General features: G+C 31.6%; 2 protein-coding genes and 1 long non-coding RNA gene across 3 annotated transcripts; 1 reads left to right on the top strand and 2 right to left on the bottom strand.

The window, feature by feature from the left end:
• Positions 1 to 479: 479 nt before the first annotated feature.
• Positions 480 to 3741, top strand: LOC107630662 (mRNA-decapping enzyme-like protein). The gene is made up of 6 exons (XM_088510186.1): positions 480 to 644; positions 758 to 798; positions 901 to 950; positions 1862 to 1921; positions 2732 to 2808; positions 3634 to 3741. The coding sequence occupies exons 1-6, from the start codon at positions 480 to 482 to the stop codon at positions 3739 to 3741; spliced, it is 501 nt and encodes a 166-aa protein (XP_088366312.1).
• A 9143-nt stretch (positions 3742 to 12884) lies between these two features.
• Positions 12885 to 13201, bottom strand: LOC107634529 (DNA-directed RNA polymerases II, IV and V subunit 12-like). Its single transcript, XM_016337979.3, has 2 exons — positions 13069 to 13201; positions 12885 to 12973 (listed from the first exon to the last, which is right to left on the bottom strand). Exons 1-2 carry the CDS (start codon positions 13199 to 13201, stop codon positions 12885 to 12887), a joined length of 222 nt encoding a protein of 73 aa, XP_016193465.1.
• Positions 13202 to 16182: 2981 nt separating this feature from the next.
• On the bottom strand, positions 16183 to 16688 carry LOC110270226 (uncharacterized). Its single transcript, XR_002359517.2, has 2 exons — positions 16499 to 16688; positions 16183 to 16403 (listed from the first exon to the last, which is right to left on the bottom strand). It is a non-coding gene; the product is annotated as an uncharacterized LOC110270226 (long non-coding RNA).
• Between the last annotated feature and the right edge of the window lie 693 nt (positions 16689 to 17381).

Below are 17381 nucleotides of genomic sequence, written 5' to 3' on the forward strand. Positions count from 1 at the left end.
CTATTTTGTTTATTTAATGTCTGTTTAAAAAATTGAGTTCATGAGTTGCAGAGAGCAAGATGACTACGAGGTTGTGAGGAAGGTGGGAAGAGGGAAATACAATGAGGTCTTTGATCTGAGGGCGTTCACTCCACCGATAATGAAAAATGCATCATCAAGATCCTCAAACCCGTCAAGAAGAAAAAGGTGAATCCAATCCCTACACCAATTGCAGTTTGTATTAACTAATATGACTGCTATTTTTAATTTAAAGCAACGCTGCTGTTTTCAGTTTTAGTATACTTTTTCACTTCATTCTATCCTCATATGGCAATGAATGCTGTGCTGGGGCTTCAATGGCCAACTTTGGTCCAGTAGTTCACTTAGTTTGTTATTAAATTTCTAATTTCAAACCTGTAAGATTTTACCCTTTCCAATACTCTGGTTGTATATATAAGTTTGTACATCTTATAAGTTGTTATTTTGGTTGTGAGCTAAAGATGTCGCAGAGTCAGAGTAAGAAACTGATGCCGAATCTGGATAGGCAGAGCACCAAGGTGCTGAATCTCACCGTCCTCCAGCGCTTCAATCCCTTCATCGCCGAGATTCTTTTCACCGCCGCTCATGTCTCTTTCTACGAATTCAACATTGAAACTAATCAGTGGGTCCGTTCTCTCTCTCTCTCTCTCTCTCTTTCTCTCTCTCTCTCTCTTGACACATTTCTATAATCTCTCATCTCGTTTCTTCAATTTCTGGATGTATTCTTTTTTTTTTCCAGAGTCGTAAGGACGTCGAAGGATCTCTATTTGTTGTCAAGAGGTCATCAATGAACACTGCTTCTTCCTCTTTCCATATGCTTCAGTTCATGTGCACTTTGATCCTTGACCAATTTCCCTTATTTTTTTATTTTGCGTTTTTCAGGAATGTGCAGCCTCAGTTTCAGTTCATTGTCATGAATCGACAAAATACAGGTTCGGATTTGTGTTTCTTTTTTTTTAATTGAATCCATTTTGTGGTGTTTTTAGTTCCAAGATTAACTACTAAATGCTAATTAATGTTCAGTGCTGGATAGATTCAATCATTCAAATATATTTTGCATTATTGTTGCTGTAGATTGCATATTCTCTTTTTGGCAGTGCTTGATTTATTATTTCCTCATTGTTTGGAGAAATATAAATGTACTAGTGCTCTGCTCTCATTCATCTGTGTGCCTGATTTGTGCTATCAGTTTTCTGATTTGCAACTTTCTTTGTAATATTTGTTCTGACAGACAACCTAGTAGAAAATCTATTGGATTTTGAGTATGAACTTAAGAAGCCATACCTATTATATCGGAATGCGGCTCAAGAAGTTAATGATATATGGTTTTACAATGAAGATGAATGTGAAGAAGACAACATCTTAAATGGTTTTGTGGTTATTTTGGTAGAACTGTATCCCTGTTAGAAATTTGCAATTTAAATTAAAACATTGTTCACTATTTCTTACTTTTACCAAACTATTTTCAGCTGGCCTATATAAGTGGTTGTCATGTGACAATGGATTTAAAATTCCCATTCCAGTTAGAATATTATGAACTATAAAGGGATTTTCCTTGTCTTGTGGACTTGTAAACTTCAGAGCATCTATTCTACCTTGTAGACACTTTAGGTTGTCTGCTAAAACAATACCTAGTTTTTCATTCTTCCATTTTCTTACACGCTATCTTCTACCAGTATAATAGTTAATGCATTATCTGCAGCCTTTCCCCTCCCCTTTCTTTCTCTTCTTCTTCTGTCTTTACTTTCCCTTTTCTTCATTTGACCCAAAATGCAAGCTGATTATTTAATTATTAACATCCGATGATAAATGCATTTTTCCTTTGTTGCTTCATATTATGCAGATCTTTCACCTCTGTCACCGGACTGGCAAGCAAAGCTAATATTCAACTCTCATCAGATAGGTTTGCCTTTAATAATATGTCATAATCATGGAAAAGAAAAGAAGAAAAAATGTGTCATCCATTATGAAATTACATGCACTGATTCTGAACCCACTCAAAATCTCTATCTATCTATACTCATTCTGCATTATCATAAGCTCATCATCATCTATCTCTTTCTTATTTTGGTTGAAGATTCCTAAATTTGGATATGAAATTATTATAATTGGATATGGTTTATTATGGGTATAGAAAAAGAAGCTGAGGCTAAAATACAAGGGGCAGTGAAGCTTTTAAAGTTCACTGGGTTAGTGGATTTTATCTATTTAGCTGCACCATCTCATAGGCATGCATGCATACCCTTATCACTACAATAATGGATACATCAATAATCAATCATTAATATAACTTCATTACATGTGATTTTTTGTTATATTTATTATTTATTTTCTAATGTTACTTATTTTAGTTTGTTTAAGTCTCATATTTTAAGTAAAAGATTAAAAAAAATTATACGTGATAATAAAATTATGTAAAAAATTAACATGATGATGAGAAGGATTCATCATCCTATATGCATCAATGGATCCGTTAAATAAAATAATATTATGTGTATTTTTGGGAATGTGGAAACAACAAATAATAGCATTGCTGCAATGGCATCCACTTTATTTTCCTAGTGGCCATTTTTCTTCTATAACCAGTCACTGTCATTTAGATATTGCACCACTATAGCCATTTTTGAGAAGACATATTAGATATATGTTTTAAAATATTTAGATAACTAACTAACTAACTTGCTTGGTTTTTTTGTTCCTTGTTCTTGTTCAGTTGTTCCAAATTTCCATTTTCATTGTAGTCGCAGAAACAGAAAACCAAACAATCATCAATCTTCAACCCTTTTGCAGGTAAATTCAGTTACCCTTTATTGTTTCTGAGGTTTTTTCTCTTTTTATTTTTATTTTTTTATATTTTACATGCTTATTACACATCATGATGTTGTATCAAAGTTTGAAACTTTGTTCGTTTTTGAGCTCAATTTAATTTGATTTGGTTTGCAACACGGCACAACATTCTCTAATTGTTCCTTATTGTTTTGTTTCTTGAGAAATCGCTCACCATGGCTTCTGAGCTTCCTAATTACTGTGCAATTTCTGGGTTTTGTTGGAAAATTATTCATGTTGAGTCATAATTTGAGTAAGTTTTTTTTTCCTGCTCATAGATTTAAGAAATTTTATGCTTAATGGGATGAGGGAAGAGTTGTGTTTTAGGTTATAAAATTTATTCTTTCTTTAATTCTTTGATGAATCTTGGTTGGTTTTAATGTAGTCCTCTCGAATGGCATTGCTAAATTTCTCTATTTTTATATTTATTATATTTGCTGCTACTTTGCTTGTTTTCATTTATTAAATACTTCTGATATTGCATACAATTTTGCTAACATTCTTACTAATCAAATAACCATAAATCAAGTATTAAAAAGAATTAATTGAAAACAGATAGTGTGTCTCAGTGTTCTTATGTAAATGAGTTGTTTGGTTATTTAGATAACTAACTAACTTGCTTTAACTAATATGAATCTGTTGGTAATAATTTTTCATGTGAAACAGGGTTTAGATCTTCAACTCTTGTTAATGTATAAGCCAAGGCCTCATTATTTGTTATATAAAATGGAAAAATGCAGAAATTACTTATCTTGTATCTGATTTCTGCTGCTGTTCTCATTCACTCAGAGAGGAAAAGGGTTTAGGACTGTGGAGTGTGTCACTGCTCATTCTGGCTCTCCTGAACGATGTAATACCTCTAAAATACAGCACAATTTGAAGTCAATTTCAAGTTAATAGAGTCACCTTAAGTTGAGGTTAGTAGGCATTCACTTCACTAGTTATCTACAAAAATAATAAGAAGATTAACTATCAGTCTTAGTAAGGATATTATTTCTAAGATTATTTGTTGTCTACCTCTCACTGCGCTGAAAGCTTATTTGTTATTTGTGTTGGTGCTTGGAGTGTTGGAGCAAGAAACAAAGATGTTGGAGCAAGTTCCTGGGATGAAACTCACACAAGAGACCAAGAAATTAAGGCAGGCTTGTTTTAAAATTAATTACAAAAGGAAGAAATTTTTGGCCTCCAAATCTTATTCATCATCACTTAGCTAAGCTACTTGTCTTGTATTAGATGAAAAAGACAGCACTTATTAGATGGTTTAAATACATTATTAGATATTAACATATTTTAGGGAACTGGAAGGGGTAGATTTGACTGATTAGTGTTTATTGCAATGTTTGTATTTTGGTAAGTTTAGTAAGACAAGGTTTTGTATAGGAGTTATTACTTTTGATTTTCAATAATAAAAATTACATATTATATTAATATTTTGTTTATGAGTTATATAATATTTCATTTATGGATTATGATTTTTTGCTATTGTGAAATTTTAATCATAAAATTATTTATTTAACTCGATAAAAATGGCTGTAAAAATTATTTTTTTAAGCGATAAAAAATGTCACTGTCAGGGTAAAATAGCGGTTCAAAAATGTCATTTTAACCAATCAAAACGCTACTGTCAGGGTAAAAATGGCGGTTTAAAAATGCCGTTTTAACCAACCAAAATGCAACTGTCAAGGTAATAACGGCAGTTCAAACCGCCGTTTTAACCTATCCAAAAACTGCCATTTTAACCCTGGAAATAACGGCGGTTTGAACCGCCGTTTTAACCAACCAAAATGCCATTCTGTCAGGGTAATAATGGCGGTTCAAACCGCCATTTTAACCTATCCAAGAACCGTCATTTTAACCCTGGAAATAACGGCGGTTCGAACCGCCGTTTTAACCTATTCAAAAACTGCCGTTTTAACCCAGGGAATTGTGGCGGTTTTCAGAAAACCGCTGTAATAACCAGAATGGCGCCCAGAATTACGTCGCTTTACGAAACCGCCATTATTGGTAATAATGGCGGTTCAAACCGCCGTAAATACCAAAAAAACCGCCGTTTTTACCAGAATTTTTTGTAGTGACTGGGCACGGCGGGCAGCCCCTAGCAACAGTTCAACAGATGCAAGGGTGGCAGAGCCAACCCTCCTCCTCACATGCAACATCACTAGTGTCCACCACAGTCACCCTTTCCTCCCAACTTGTTGGGAATAAGTAGTATGACCACAATTCAATCAATCACGTGTCAAATAATTTGTTATTGTTATTATATTAAAATTTTAATATAATAACGTACTTGATTAAATTTAGAGATTTATTATTGTGATAGTGATCATAATATTTAAAGATAAATCTTTTATAATTTAATCTAAATTGTTCTTGGCCATAGGATTATTAAAAAAAGACATTAATAATCTGGAAAGATCAATATATATATAATGGTCTTCATTGGATGAAGATTAATATATCTCATTTATTAAACTATATATATAGATGGTGCATATAGAGATATGACCATTGAACTGACTCACTCTGAGAATTCCTAATGGTTATAATTACCGCATATTTGTCAATAGGATATTCTCAAGATGAACATAGTAATAGAGTTTTCTTTGACCTGCGACTGTCATAGTAATTAACAATGTATTTATTATACTTTGATTCCGAACACCTAATACCCTAGGGTACTACTTGAATGGATATTGGGTATGATTTAAATACTTGTAGAATTAATGATTAGTTAATAAGGAATCCGTCAACTCTCGGTAAAGAGTTTGAGCTCTATGATTATAATGATTGAGATGAATAAAACCTTGGCCAAGGGGATTGAATGAATGAAGAAATGAGTTTCTTAAGTCATTCACAGTTCATTATAATAATGGTAACAAGTTAGAGTTTGACAATTAAACCATACTCTAAGGGTTAACCAAGAGCTGGAAAGATGGAAGGAATTATACTTTGTTCTTCTGAGGTTCTTAGTAAAAATATATTACTTCATACTATCGGGTCATTGAGGAGTGTTGTTAGACGCCAACCTTGATTAGTAAATTTAGTATGACTAATTTGCTACCCGCTTAGTATTGAACCTATGGGGTCACACACTAACGAGTGTTCTAATCTTTGCTGTAGAATTATTTAATTATTATTTTGATTTGATCAAATAAATAATGATATTGATTCAAAATGGAATATTATTGTATTTTTTGCTAGCACCAAGAATATAATAATAGTATGATGATTGAGAATAGTAAATGAGATTTGAGAATAATTAGTTATTTTATTTGTAAACTTGAATTCTAAATTTGGATGAGATCCTAATTGATTCTGTTTCAAATTGAGTTATGATATGATTCATAAATTTGAAAGATTCAGATTTAAAATAACAAGATATGATTTAAATTTGAATTGAGATTCAAATTTAAAATCAGTAACAAATTTCATACTATATATATATATATATATATATGCCAAGAGTAAAAGAATTACAGATGAGAATAAAACACAAGGGTTTTATTCCTTTACCTCTACGCACAAAAATGTATGTGAGCCTGATTATTGGAGAAGAATTTTATGGCGTACAAAGAGTTGCAAGAGGTTTCTCAATTTAGATAAGATATCCATTGGTCAAAGAGTTGACAGCAAAGGTTGGTCTCGGTGTGGATACGCTTAGTGCCTTCGTACCATCGAAGGAGAAAAAGATTTTTACTAGCGTACTCAGGTATTTAGATCTGATCTATATATTGTATATTATTGGAATAAATGTTAAACACAAAATAGATCTTTAAGGATTACTTTTTTCTTCCGCTGCGTGTTATGAACGCATGGTAATCCTTCAGTGGTATCAGAGCTTTGGCTTTTTTGTGTTTAAATTTTTATTCCTATTTTCTTAAAGTTTGTGAATTAATAGGATTAATTCAAATTGTTTTTAAGCATGTAATGTATTTATTTCTATTGAGATAGTTTTCTAATAAATTAATAGTTAATTTATTTTAATTATTTAATTGTGATTAAATTATCATTCTTTTAATATAAAAGTTATATTTATAATCAAATATTTTGTTTGATTTTATTTATATATTAAATTTTATTGTGATTTTGATCACAATAAAAGGAATAAGATGCAAAATATCTTTCGTTTGTTTCTTATGTATATAAGTGTATATATAAAGGTCAAATTTGATTTGATAAATTTTTTTGAGGCTAAACGTTAGTACATGAAAAATCAAATTTTGATTTGATTGATGTGTTTTGAACACTATAATTTTAGAAATTAGTTTTTCTAATGTTCTTGATTATAAAGAGCGGCCTGACAATCAAGAGTTTTATTTTCAAGATAATAATCAGTACATACATTTGATGTATTAGAGATTTAATTTTATATTTTCCCTAGATAACTTAGGAGTATAAAATGTAATCTATGAGTACTGATGAAAAATTCTCTAATAATAGAGATAAATCCTAAAAGTTAGGAGATTGCCAAACAAATAAATTTATCTCTTGTTTACAAGGAGCAACCTGACAACCAGGAGACTTGTACTCATAGATAGAATTTATTCATGCATATGATGATGTAATAAAGGGAATTAATTTTATACTTGAACCTAGATAACCTAGGGGTATAAAATATAATTCAGTTAAAAAATTGTCTGACAACCAGATAATTATTTGGGATTATAATTATATAGGATATAATTCAATCATGTTTATTTAGAATAGGTATGAGTAACAACTTGACAACCAAGGTACTCATTCACGATTCTAAATAATTTTGTCAGAAATATAGATTTCTTAATTTACTTTCATATTTTAAATTTTTAATTATGTCCACCTTTTATGTGGCATACTTGAAAGTAATATATTAAATACAATTTGAGAATTGTATTTTCAAAGGGTTATCATTGAGATGATAATATTCTCCAATAAAATTGGCTTTGAAATGGTCAAAACTTTTGATGTATTTATAATATTATTTTACAATATGGGTTGTTTTGACAACTATGAGTTCTAATTTCAAAAGCATATACCCACTATTTATTACTGAACATCTTGAGAAGATGTATGGTGTCCAAAGTAAGATAGTATGATTATCAAAGATTTTATTTAAACTAGTGGGAGTATTGGGCAGTATATTTTGAATTAAACAACTTTAGAAGTTGAAATGCCATTAGGCAAATGGCTTTTGTGAGAATTGTTCTTGCAAGCATTTTTGGAGATTTATTTTGTTGCAAACAATTTATAATTGGCTTTAATATGATTAAGGTTTGTGGCCTTTTTGGAAACTCAATATGAGTATTGAGGATGCGAATCTAAATTGCTCTTAAGGGTTGGTTTGACCAATAATAAAAATATTGAGTATTTTTATTATAAGAGTTTAAAGTAAAATCTCTAATATCTAATTGATATTCTATTGAATAGAGAATGAGATTCTCTCCATGCATAAATACTAGTACTCTATGTACTCCATCATGTTTAAGAAACATGAAATTTGATTTAGTTAAATATCACTGTTTGTTAAATATTTAGACTACGTTTTAGAAATATTACTAAATTAACAAATTTCTCACTAAATCAATTTTTTATCCATATGAGATATGGAAAAGGCATAAGTTGAAACTCAAAAATATTAGAGTTTGGAGATGTCTTATATGTGTTAAGAGATTGCACAACAATAGAATTGATATTAGGTCCGATAAATGAGATTTATTGGTTATCCTAAAGAAATAATGAGATTATTTTTATCACTCTTCTTATGATAAAGTGTTTGTGATAAGAGGTTAAACTCTTTTTTAGAAAAGGAATTCCATCTTTAAAAAAAGAGTGGGAGTACAATTACTTTTATTAGAATTGTATATCACTCAATAGAGGATATACTTTTTTCCTGAAAGTATAAAAGGTTTGATCGTCAAACTAACTTTTCGAAAAAATAGCCTATTTGTATAATGATACAATTCTATAAAGATAGATCTAATGGTTACTTAGATTTTTTTTATAATCATGTTCAATAAGGATTGTCCTTAAAATAAAATTATGCACTATTGTAGTGTGAGATTTCATGTTTTGAGAAAACGTGATATTTATTATACACTGGTTGTATTTTACCAAAGGTCAAGCAAACATGCTCAAAAGTAAAGGTATTTAAGGTCAAAAGAGTTTTGATGAATACAAATGTGCATTGAAAAATTATACACATGATTGATTGGTTCTAGTGCAAGTGGGAGATTATTGTGATAATAGTATGCCCAAGATCCAATTTATCATGATTGGCTCTCGTGCAAGTGGGAGATTGTTGGGAATAAGTAGTATGACCACAATTCAATCAATCACGTGTCAAATAATTTGTTATTGTTATTATATTAAAATGTTAATATAATAACGTCCTTGATTAAATTTAGAGATTTATTATTGTGATAGTGATCATAATATTGAGAGATAAATCTTTTATAATTTAATCTAAATTGTTCTTGGTCATAGGATTATTAAAAAAGGACATTAATAATCCGGAAAAATCAATATATATATATAATGGTCTTCATTGGATGAAGATTAATATATCTCATTATTAAACTATATATATAGATGGTGCATATAGAGATATGACTATTGAACTGACTCACTCTGAGAATTCCTAATGGTTATAATTACCGCATATTTGTCAATAGGATATTCTCAAGATGAACATAGTAATAGAGTTTCCTTTGACCTGCGACTGTCATAGTAATTAACAATGTATTTATTATACTTTGATTCCGGACACCTAATACCCTAGGGTGCTAGTTGAATGGATATCGGGTATGATTTAAATACTTGTAGAATTAATGATTAGTCAATAAGGAATCCGTCAACTCTCGGTAAAGAGTTTGAGCTCTATGATTATAATGATTAAGATGAATAAAACCTTGGCCAAGGGGATTGAATGAATGAAGAAATGAGTTTCTTAAGTCATTCACAGTTCATTATAATAATGGTAACAAGTTAGAGTTTGACAATTAAACCATACTCTAAGGGTTAACCAAGAGCTGGAAAGATGGAAGGAATTATACTTTGTTCTTCTGAGGTTCTTAGTAAAAATATATTACTTCATACTATCGGGTCGTTGAGGAGTGTTGCTAGACGCCAACCTTGATTAGTAAATTTAGCATGACTAATTTACTACCCGCTTAGTATTGAACCTATGGGGTCACACACTAACGAGTGTTCTAATCTTTGCTGTAGAATTATTTAATTATTATTTTAATTTGATCAAATAAATAATTATATTGATTCAAAATGGAATATTATTGTATTCTTTGCTAGCACCAAGAATATAATAATAGTATGATGATTGAGAATAGTAAATGAGATTTGAGAATGATTAGTTATTCTATTTGTAAACTTGAATTCTAAATTTGGATGAGATCCTAATTGATTCTGTTTCAAATTGAGTTATGATATGATTCATAAATTTGAAAGATTCAGATTTAAAATAACAAGATATGATTTAAATTTGAATTGAGATTCAAATTTAAAATCAGTAACAAATTTCATACTATATATATGTATGCCAAGAGTAAAGGAATTACAGATGAGAATAAAACACAAGGATTTTATTCCTTTACCTCTACGCACATAAACGTATGTGAGCCTGATTCTTGGAGAAAAATTTTATGGCGTGCAAAGAGTTGCAAGAGGTTTCTCAATTTAGATCAGATATCCATTGGTCAAAGAGTTGACAGCAAAGGTTGGTCTCGGTGTGGATACGCATAGTGCCTTCGTACCATCGAAGGAGAAAAAAGATTTTTACTAGCGTACTCAGGTATTTAGATCTGATCTATATATTATATATTATTGGAATAAAGTTTAAACACAAAATAGATCTTTAAGGATTACTTTTTTTTCTTCCGTTGCGTGTTATGAACACATGGTAATCCTTCACAGCCAACCCAATGTCGACGGCAGCGACAGCCTAGCCGCAGCGATGATGAAATGGCGGCGATGGAGGCACGACAGCGTGAACCAGACTCCTCTTTTACGTTCATCTTTCTCTCTTCGCGAAGCCCGCACACCACGGAACAACGGCGGCGACCTGCGGTGCTAACGGTGACGAGGCTGGTCCCGACCTTGTCTCCTTCGAGCATCTCTCCCTCCCTTCACGATTCTGTTCAATGGTGACCAAGAAGCACGACGGCAATTAGCGCGGAGCTCCTCCAGCGATGGCTGTTCATGGATAGATCGGCGACGAGCTGACGCGGTGCGGCAGTGACAACATGCAGTGGCGGTGCAGTCTCCCCCTCCTCTTCCCTCTACTCCTTTGAATCTCCCTTTCTTTTCGAATCTCCCTTTCTTTTTTGTTAGTGTATGAGAGTGAGTGAAGAATGTGAGAGTGAGGAGTGGTGGTGGGAAGAAGTAAAAGGGGGTGAAAGACGCCTGTAAGGGTTAAATTAGGGTTAGGGTTTCAACTTCGGGATTTTTTGGTAATTTAGGTAATTTTAATAAAAATTAGGGATATATAGTAATTGAAAACCATTTTTTCCTTAATCTAACACTCATTTATGAAAATTACTATTTAATTTTTAATTTTCAAATAATTAAAGATAGTCAAATTAATTTCTCTTAAAATCATAAACTAGAGTTCAAAGTCTAATTATTCAAATGAAACCATATATCTAAAATCCTCATTATTTTTCAATTACTCAAGCTTTCAAATCAATAATAAAAAAATATCCAATTAATATAAAAGTTTTTGAAAACAATATCCTGAATAAACAAAATAAATCATAATTAATTTATTATTTAATTTCTAAAAATCTGGGGTCTTACACAACCTTTCTTTTTCTAGGGTTTAGGGTTTCAAACACTCTATTTCAGGTTTTCCACTTCGGCTTCAGCTGCAACTACGTCTGCATGCCTTACCCTTTCCTAATATGCACAGTTTTATAAATAGTCTTCATTTAGGCCTTCAAATAATTATATTGGGCTCAAAATGGATCTTACTTCTATATTCTTTATAGACCTAACCTTGGCAGGAGGACCAAAAACAAATATAAGTAATACCAATATATATATATATATATATATATATATATATATATATATATATATGAGTTTAATTTTAATCCATTGACAATGTAAAATATTTTATTTGGTCATACAATCATGTCGGTTATTTTGGATGACCATTCACCCGGTTGGTGTACGTGTACGCAAAACCCACACTATTTCGTACAGCAGCAGTACCAGCAAGTGCATTGGGTCATCCAAGTAATACCTGACCAAGTTAGGGTCGATCCCACGAGGATTGTGACTTGAAGTAAGCTATGGTTATCTTGCAGGTCTTAGTCAGGCGGAATCATAAAAAGTTAACTATTAGGAATTATATGCTGGGAATAGAGTTGAGAGTTGGAGTTGCTTTGTCTTTCTGAAGTAACTCTGGTACTACTGTCTTCTTTGCTTGTGAATGATCTTATTCTATAGCAGCCGTAAGTGATCAAAGCCATTGCTCGTGGTCATTGATCTCCGCTGCTACAGGTTGAACACGGCCGTGGCCATTGGCCGTGGTTACTCAATCTGACGAAGGGTGAAGCGCATAGCAGCCCATTCTCTTGGCGATCCTACTCAAAACGCCACAGACAAGGACGAATCTTCCGGATCAGAGAACACTGCTTCTTTGGATTCTAGCCTATACCACGGAGACCCTAATCTCCCCGGAGATCGACTGAACTGGTGTTTCGAGAAGTCCCCAACGAAATCGTGGATTAATCGTCTAAGAGATGTATAAACATAGCTGTTGACTCGTGCTTTTCTTTCAGGTACTCACACGAACACAAGTAGACGCGGGTGTTTGTTAGGAGACATTATTAACATTGTTGACAATATTATACAAAGAAACATGATATCATTCTAAAGACCCCGCTTAAATTTATATAGATATGAAAGTATAAAACAGATAAGCAAGCCGACACGGAGTCCAATTTTGTTTGGTTTCTTCAGCGAGTCTCATACTAGACAACTGTAATGACAACAAATGAATAAGTATATGTATAAGTGACTGCAATAAATGAAAGCAGCAACCTTCAACAAGTGCGAAAGTATGAAACAAATGAGCAAGCCAACACAGAGTCCAGTTTTGCTTGGTTCTTTCGGCGTGCCTCATACTGCACAACTGTAGTCACAACAAATGAACAGGTAAATGTATAAGTTAATGCGATAAATAAAAGCAGCAACCTTCAATAAGTGATAAAAAAAAGGGGTGCTTACTACGACGGGTGCGCTTCTTGTAAAGCATGTGATAACCGCACTCATAGCACTGGATGACGTCACCGGGTTTAAGTTTGTTCTCCATCCCACAATCACCGCAAAAGTAGCTCACTGGCTCAACCTGAGGATCCATCTTTTCTTTTTCTAAGGATTAGGGCTAGAAACACTATTTTAGGTTTTTTCACATCGGCTTAATCTAAAACTGCATATGCCTTACCCCTTCCCAATTCGCGCAGTTTTATACACAGTTTTCATTTGGGCCATCAGATAATTACAAAGGGCCCAAAATGGATCATACTTTGACATTCTTTATAAACCCAACCTTGGCAGGACCAAAAACAAATAGAAGTAATACCAATATGTATGAGTTTAATTATAATGCATTGATAGCGTAAAACGTTTTATACGGTCGTGCAATCACATCCGTTATTTTGGATGACCATTCACGCGATCAAGGTGAAAGATAATTATTTTTACTGATGTGATATTACATAATTAGATACACATGTAAAACTACTTTACACAGACAGTGCATCAAAATTAAATTATATATATACAACCAATACAGGTAATACACTAAAGTTTGGTTTGTTAAAACTTTTTGAAGAGGTACTAGTGCTTTTCAAAAGCATAAGCACCTCGTTATGCGTATGCTAAATAAAAAAGTTCATGTATTTGTACTTGTAGCTTTTAAAAGTTAAGGGTACTTAACAAAACTTTAGATGGAGCTTTTAAAGTTGGCTTGTGCTTATCAAAATTAAAATGTCTAATATAACCTCATATATTAATTAATATTCAATTTTAATTCTTACATTAATATTTATTATAGTTTTTTTTTTAATTTTAAAAGCTACTTTACCAAATGTACTCATTATTCCTTATCCTTATTAAAAGCTATTTTCAATTTAATTTACTAAATACATATGCTATTTTTAAAAAACTAGCTTTTAAAGTTAACTTTTATAAATTATTTTTCAAAAGTAAAAGTTTTACCAAACTAAGATTCTGTTTGGAAAGTAGCAAAAGCAATCTTTTTTTTTTACTTTTGAATTATGAAAAGTCATATTATGCATGTTTGGTACTACTTTTGAAAAATATTTTTATCATCCCGAGAAGTTGATTCAAAGCTTTTAAAAAAGTAGAAAAATATGACTTCTTTCATTCTCAAAAATTATTTTATCACTCCTCAAATAATAATCCTTTGGCTAATTTTTACAAAGAAGTCCAAATTTGGTTAATTTATCATACTCACAAGGCTAAGTGCAACAGACAAATGATTTATTCTTATCTCTATGTTATGTTTATTTCTTGCTCTTTGTTAAGTGTGTTGACATTCATACATTTTCTTTGGGGTGTGTACTTCTCTAAACTCAGTGGCTAACGGCATAAATTTAGCACCAAGAAGAGAAATTTTCTTTGCTCGGATTAATTTCATAATAGATAAGTATTTGTATAACACTAATTCAAAGTAGTAAAGATGAAGGTTCATGCAACATTGTTGACCATGTTGATAATATTACACAAAAGAAACATGACACCATTCTGAAGATAGCACTTAAATTTATATAGACATGAAAGTATGAAGCAGATGAGCAAGCCAACACGGAGTCCAATTTTATTTTGTTTCTTCAGTGAGCCTCATACAACAAATGAACAGATAAATGTATAAGTGAATGCGATAAATGAAAGTAGCAACCTTCAACAAGTGATAAAAAGGGTGTTTATTGCAATGGGTGCGCTTCTTGTAAAGAATGCGGTAATCGCACTCACGGTACTAGATAACGTCCCCGGATATCAGTGTGTCCTCCATCCGACAATCACCGCAAATGTAGCTCAACGGCTCGGCCTGAGGATCCTTCCTTTCTTTTTCTAGGGTATAGGGTTTGAAACACTATTTCAGGTTTTTCACTTTGGTTTCAGCTGCAACTGCATCTACCTTACCCCTTCCCAATTTGCGCAGTTTTATACATAGCCTTTAGATAATTACAGTAGGCCCCAAATGGGTCTTACTTCTATATTCTTTATAGACCAAACCTTGACGCAACCAAAAACAAATATAAGTAACACCAATATATATGAGTTTACTTTTAATGCATTGACAGTGTAAAACGTTTTATACGGTCGTGCAATCACATCCATTATTTTGGATGACCATTCACGCGGTCAATGTAAAAGATAATTATTTATTACTGATATGGTGTTACGTAATTAGATGTGCGTGTAAAACTACTTTACACTGACAATGCATCAAAATTAAAATATATATATATATATATATATATATATAGCCAATACAGGTAATACACTAAGACTTGGCTTAGTAAAAATAAGGTACTTGTGCTTTTCAAAAGCATAAGCGCCTCGTTATGCGTTTGATAAATTAAAAAATTTATATGTTTGTGCTTGCAGCTTTTTAAAGTTGGCTTGTACTTATCAAAATTAAAAAGTCTAATATAACCTCATACATTAATAAATATTCAAATTTAATTCTTTTATTAAATATTTATTATAATATTTTTAAATTTTAAAAGTTACTTTACCAAATGCACTTGTTATTTCTTATGCTTATGCTTATTAAAAACTATTTTTAATTTAATTTATCCAATACAGATGCAACGATTTTTAAAAAACTAACTTTTAAAAGTTAATTTTTATAAGTTACTTTAGAAAAGTAAAAGTTTGACCAACTAAAAACCCGTTTGGAAAGTAACTAATAATTTTTTTTTTTACATTTTAATTATGAAAAGTCAAATTATGAGTGTTTGGTACTATTTTGAAAAAATATTTTTAACTTCTGAAGAAGTTAATTCAGAGCTTTTGAAGAAGTAAAAAAATATGAATTCTTTCATTTTCAAGTTATTTTATCACTAAACTCAAATAAGAATCCTTGGCTAATTATTACAAAGAATCCCACATTTGGTTAATCTATCATATTCATAAGGCTAGGCGCGACAGTAAGATGATTTTTCCATGTGATTATGTTATGTTTCTTTCTTACTCTTTGTTAAGTATGTCAACATTCATACATTACCTTTGGAGTGTGTACTTCTCTAGGTCAATGGCTAACTGCGTAAATTTAGCCCCAACAAAAAAACATTTCTTTACTCGGATCAATTTCATAATAGATGAGTATATATATAATAATGATTCAATGTAGTAAAGATGAAGATTTATGCGACATTATTGACATTATTGACAATATTATACAAAGAAACATGATACCATTCTAAAGACCTCACTTAAATTTATATAGACATGAAAGTATAAAACAGATGAGCAAGCCAACACGGAGCCCAATTTTGTTTGGTTTTTTCACCGAGTCTCATACTGGACAACTGTAATGACAACAAATGAATAAGTAAATGTATAAGTGAATGCGATAAATGAAAGCAGCAACTTTCAACAAGTGATAAAAAAAATGGGTGTTTACTGCAACGGGTGCGCTTCTTGTAAAGGATGTGATAACCGTACTCACGGCACTGGATGATGTCACCGGATTTATGTGTGTTCTCCATCCCACAATCACCGCAAAAGTAGCTCACCGGCTCAGCCTAAGGATGCATCCTTTTTTTTCTATGGAATAGGGTTTGAAACACTATTTGAGGTTTTTCACTTCGGCTTCATCTAGAACTGCATATGCCTTACCCCTTTCCAATTCCCACAGTTTTATACACAGTTTTCATTTGGGCCTTCAGATAATTACAAAGGGCCCAAAATGGATCATATTTCAATATTATTTATAAACCCATCCTTGGCAGGACAAAAAATAAATATAAGTAATACCAATATATATATGAGTTTAATTATAATGCATTGACAGCGTAAAACGTTTTATACGGTCGTGCAATCACATCCGTTATTTTAGATGACCATTCACGCAGTCACAGTGAAAGATAATTATTTTTACTGATGTAGTGTTACATAATTAAATATACATGTGTAAAACTACTTTGCACTGACAGTGCATTAAAATTAAATTATATATATAGCCAATACAAGTAATACACTTGAGTTTGGTTTGGTAAAACTTTTTGAAGAGATAGTAGTGCTTTTCAAAAGCATAAGCACCTCGTTATACATTTGCTAAATCAAAAAGTTCACGTGTTTGTGCTTGCAGGTTTTAAAAGTTAGGGGTACTTTAAAAAAATCTTAGATTGAGCTTTTAAAGTTGGCTTGTGCTTATCAAAATTAAAAAGTCTAATATAACTTCATACATTAATTAATATTCAAATTTAATTCTTACATTAATATTTATTATAATATTTTTAAATTTTAAAAACTACTTTACCAAATCCACTCGTTATTTCTTATGC

The sequence above is a fragment of the Arachis ipaensis genome, chromosome B3, assembly GCF_059453495.1.
Source record: "Arachis ipaensis isolate K30076 ecotype BB chromosome B3, ASM5945349v1, whole genome shotgun sequence".
Taxonomy (NCBI): Eukaryota; Viridiplantae; Streptophyta; class Magnoliopsida; order Fabales; family Fabaceae; genus Arachis; species Arachis ipaensis.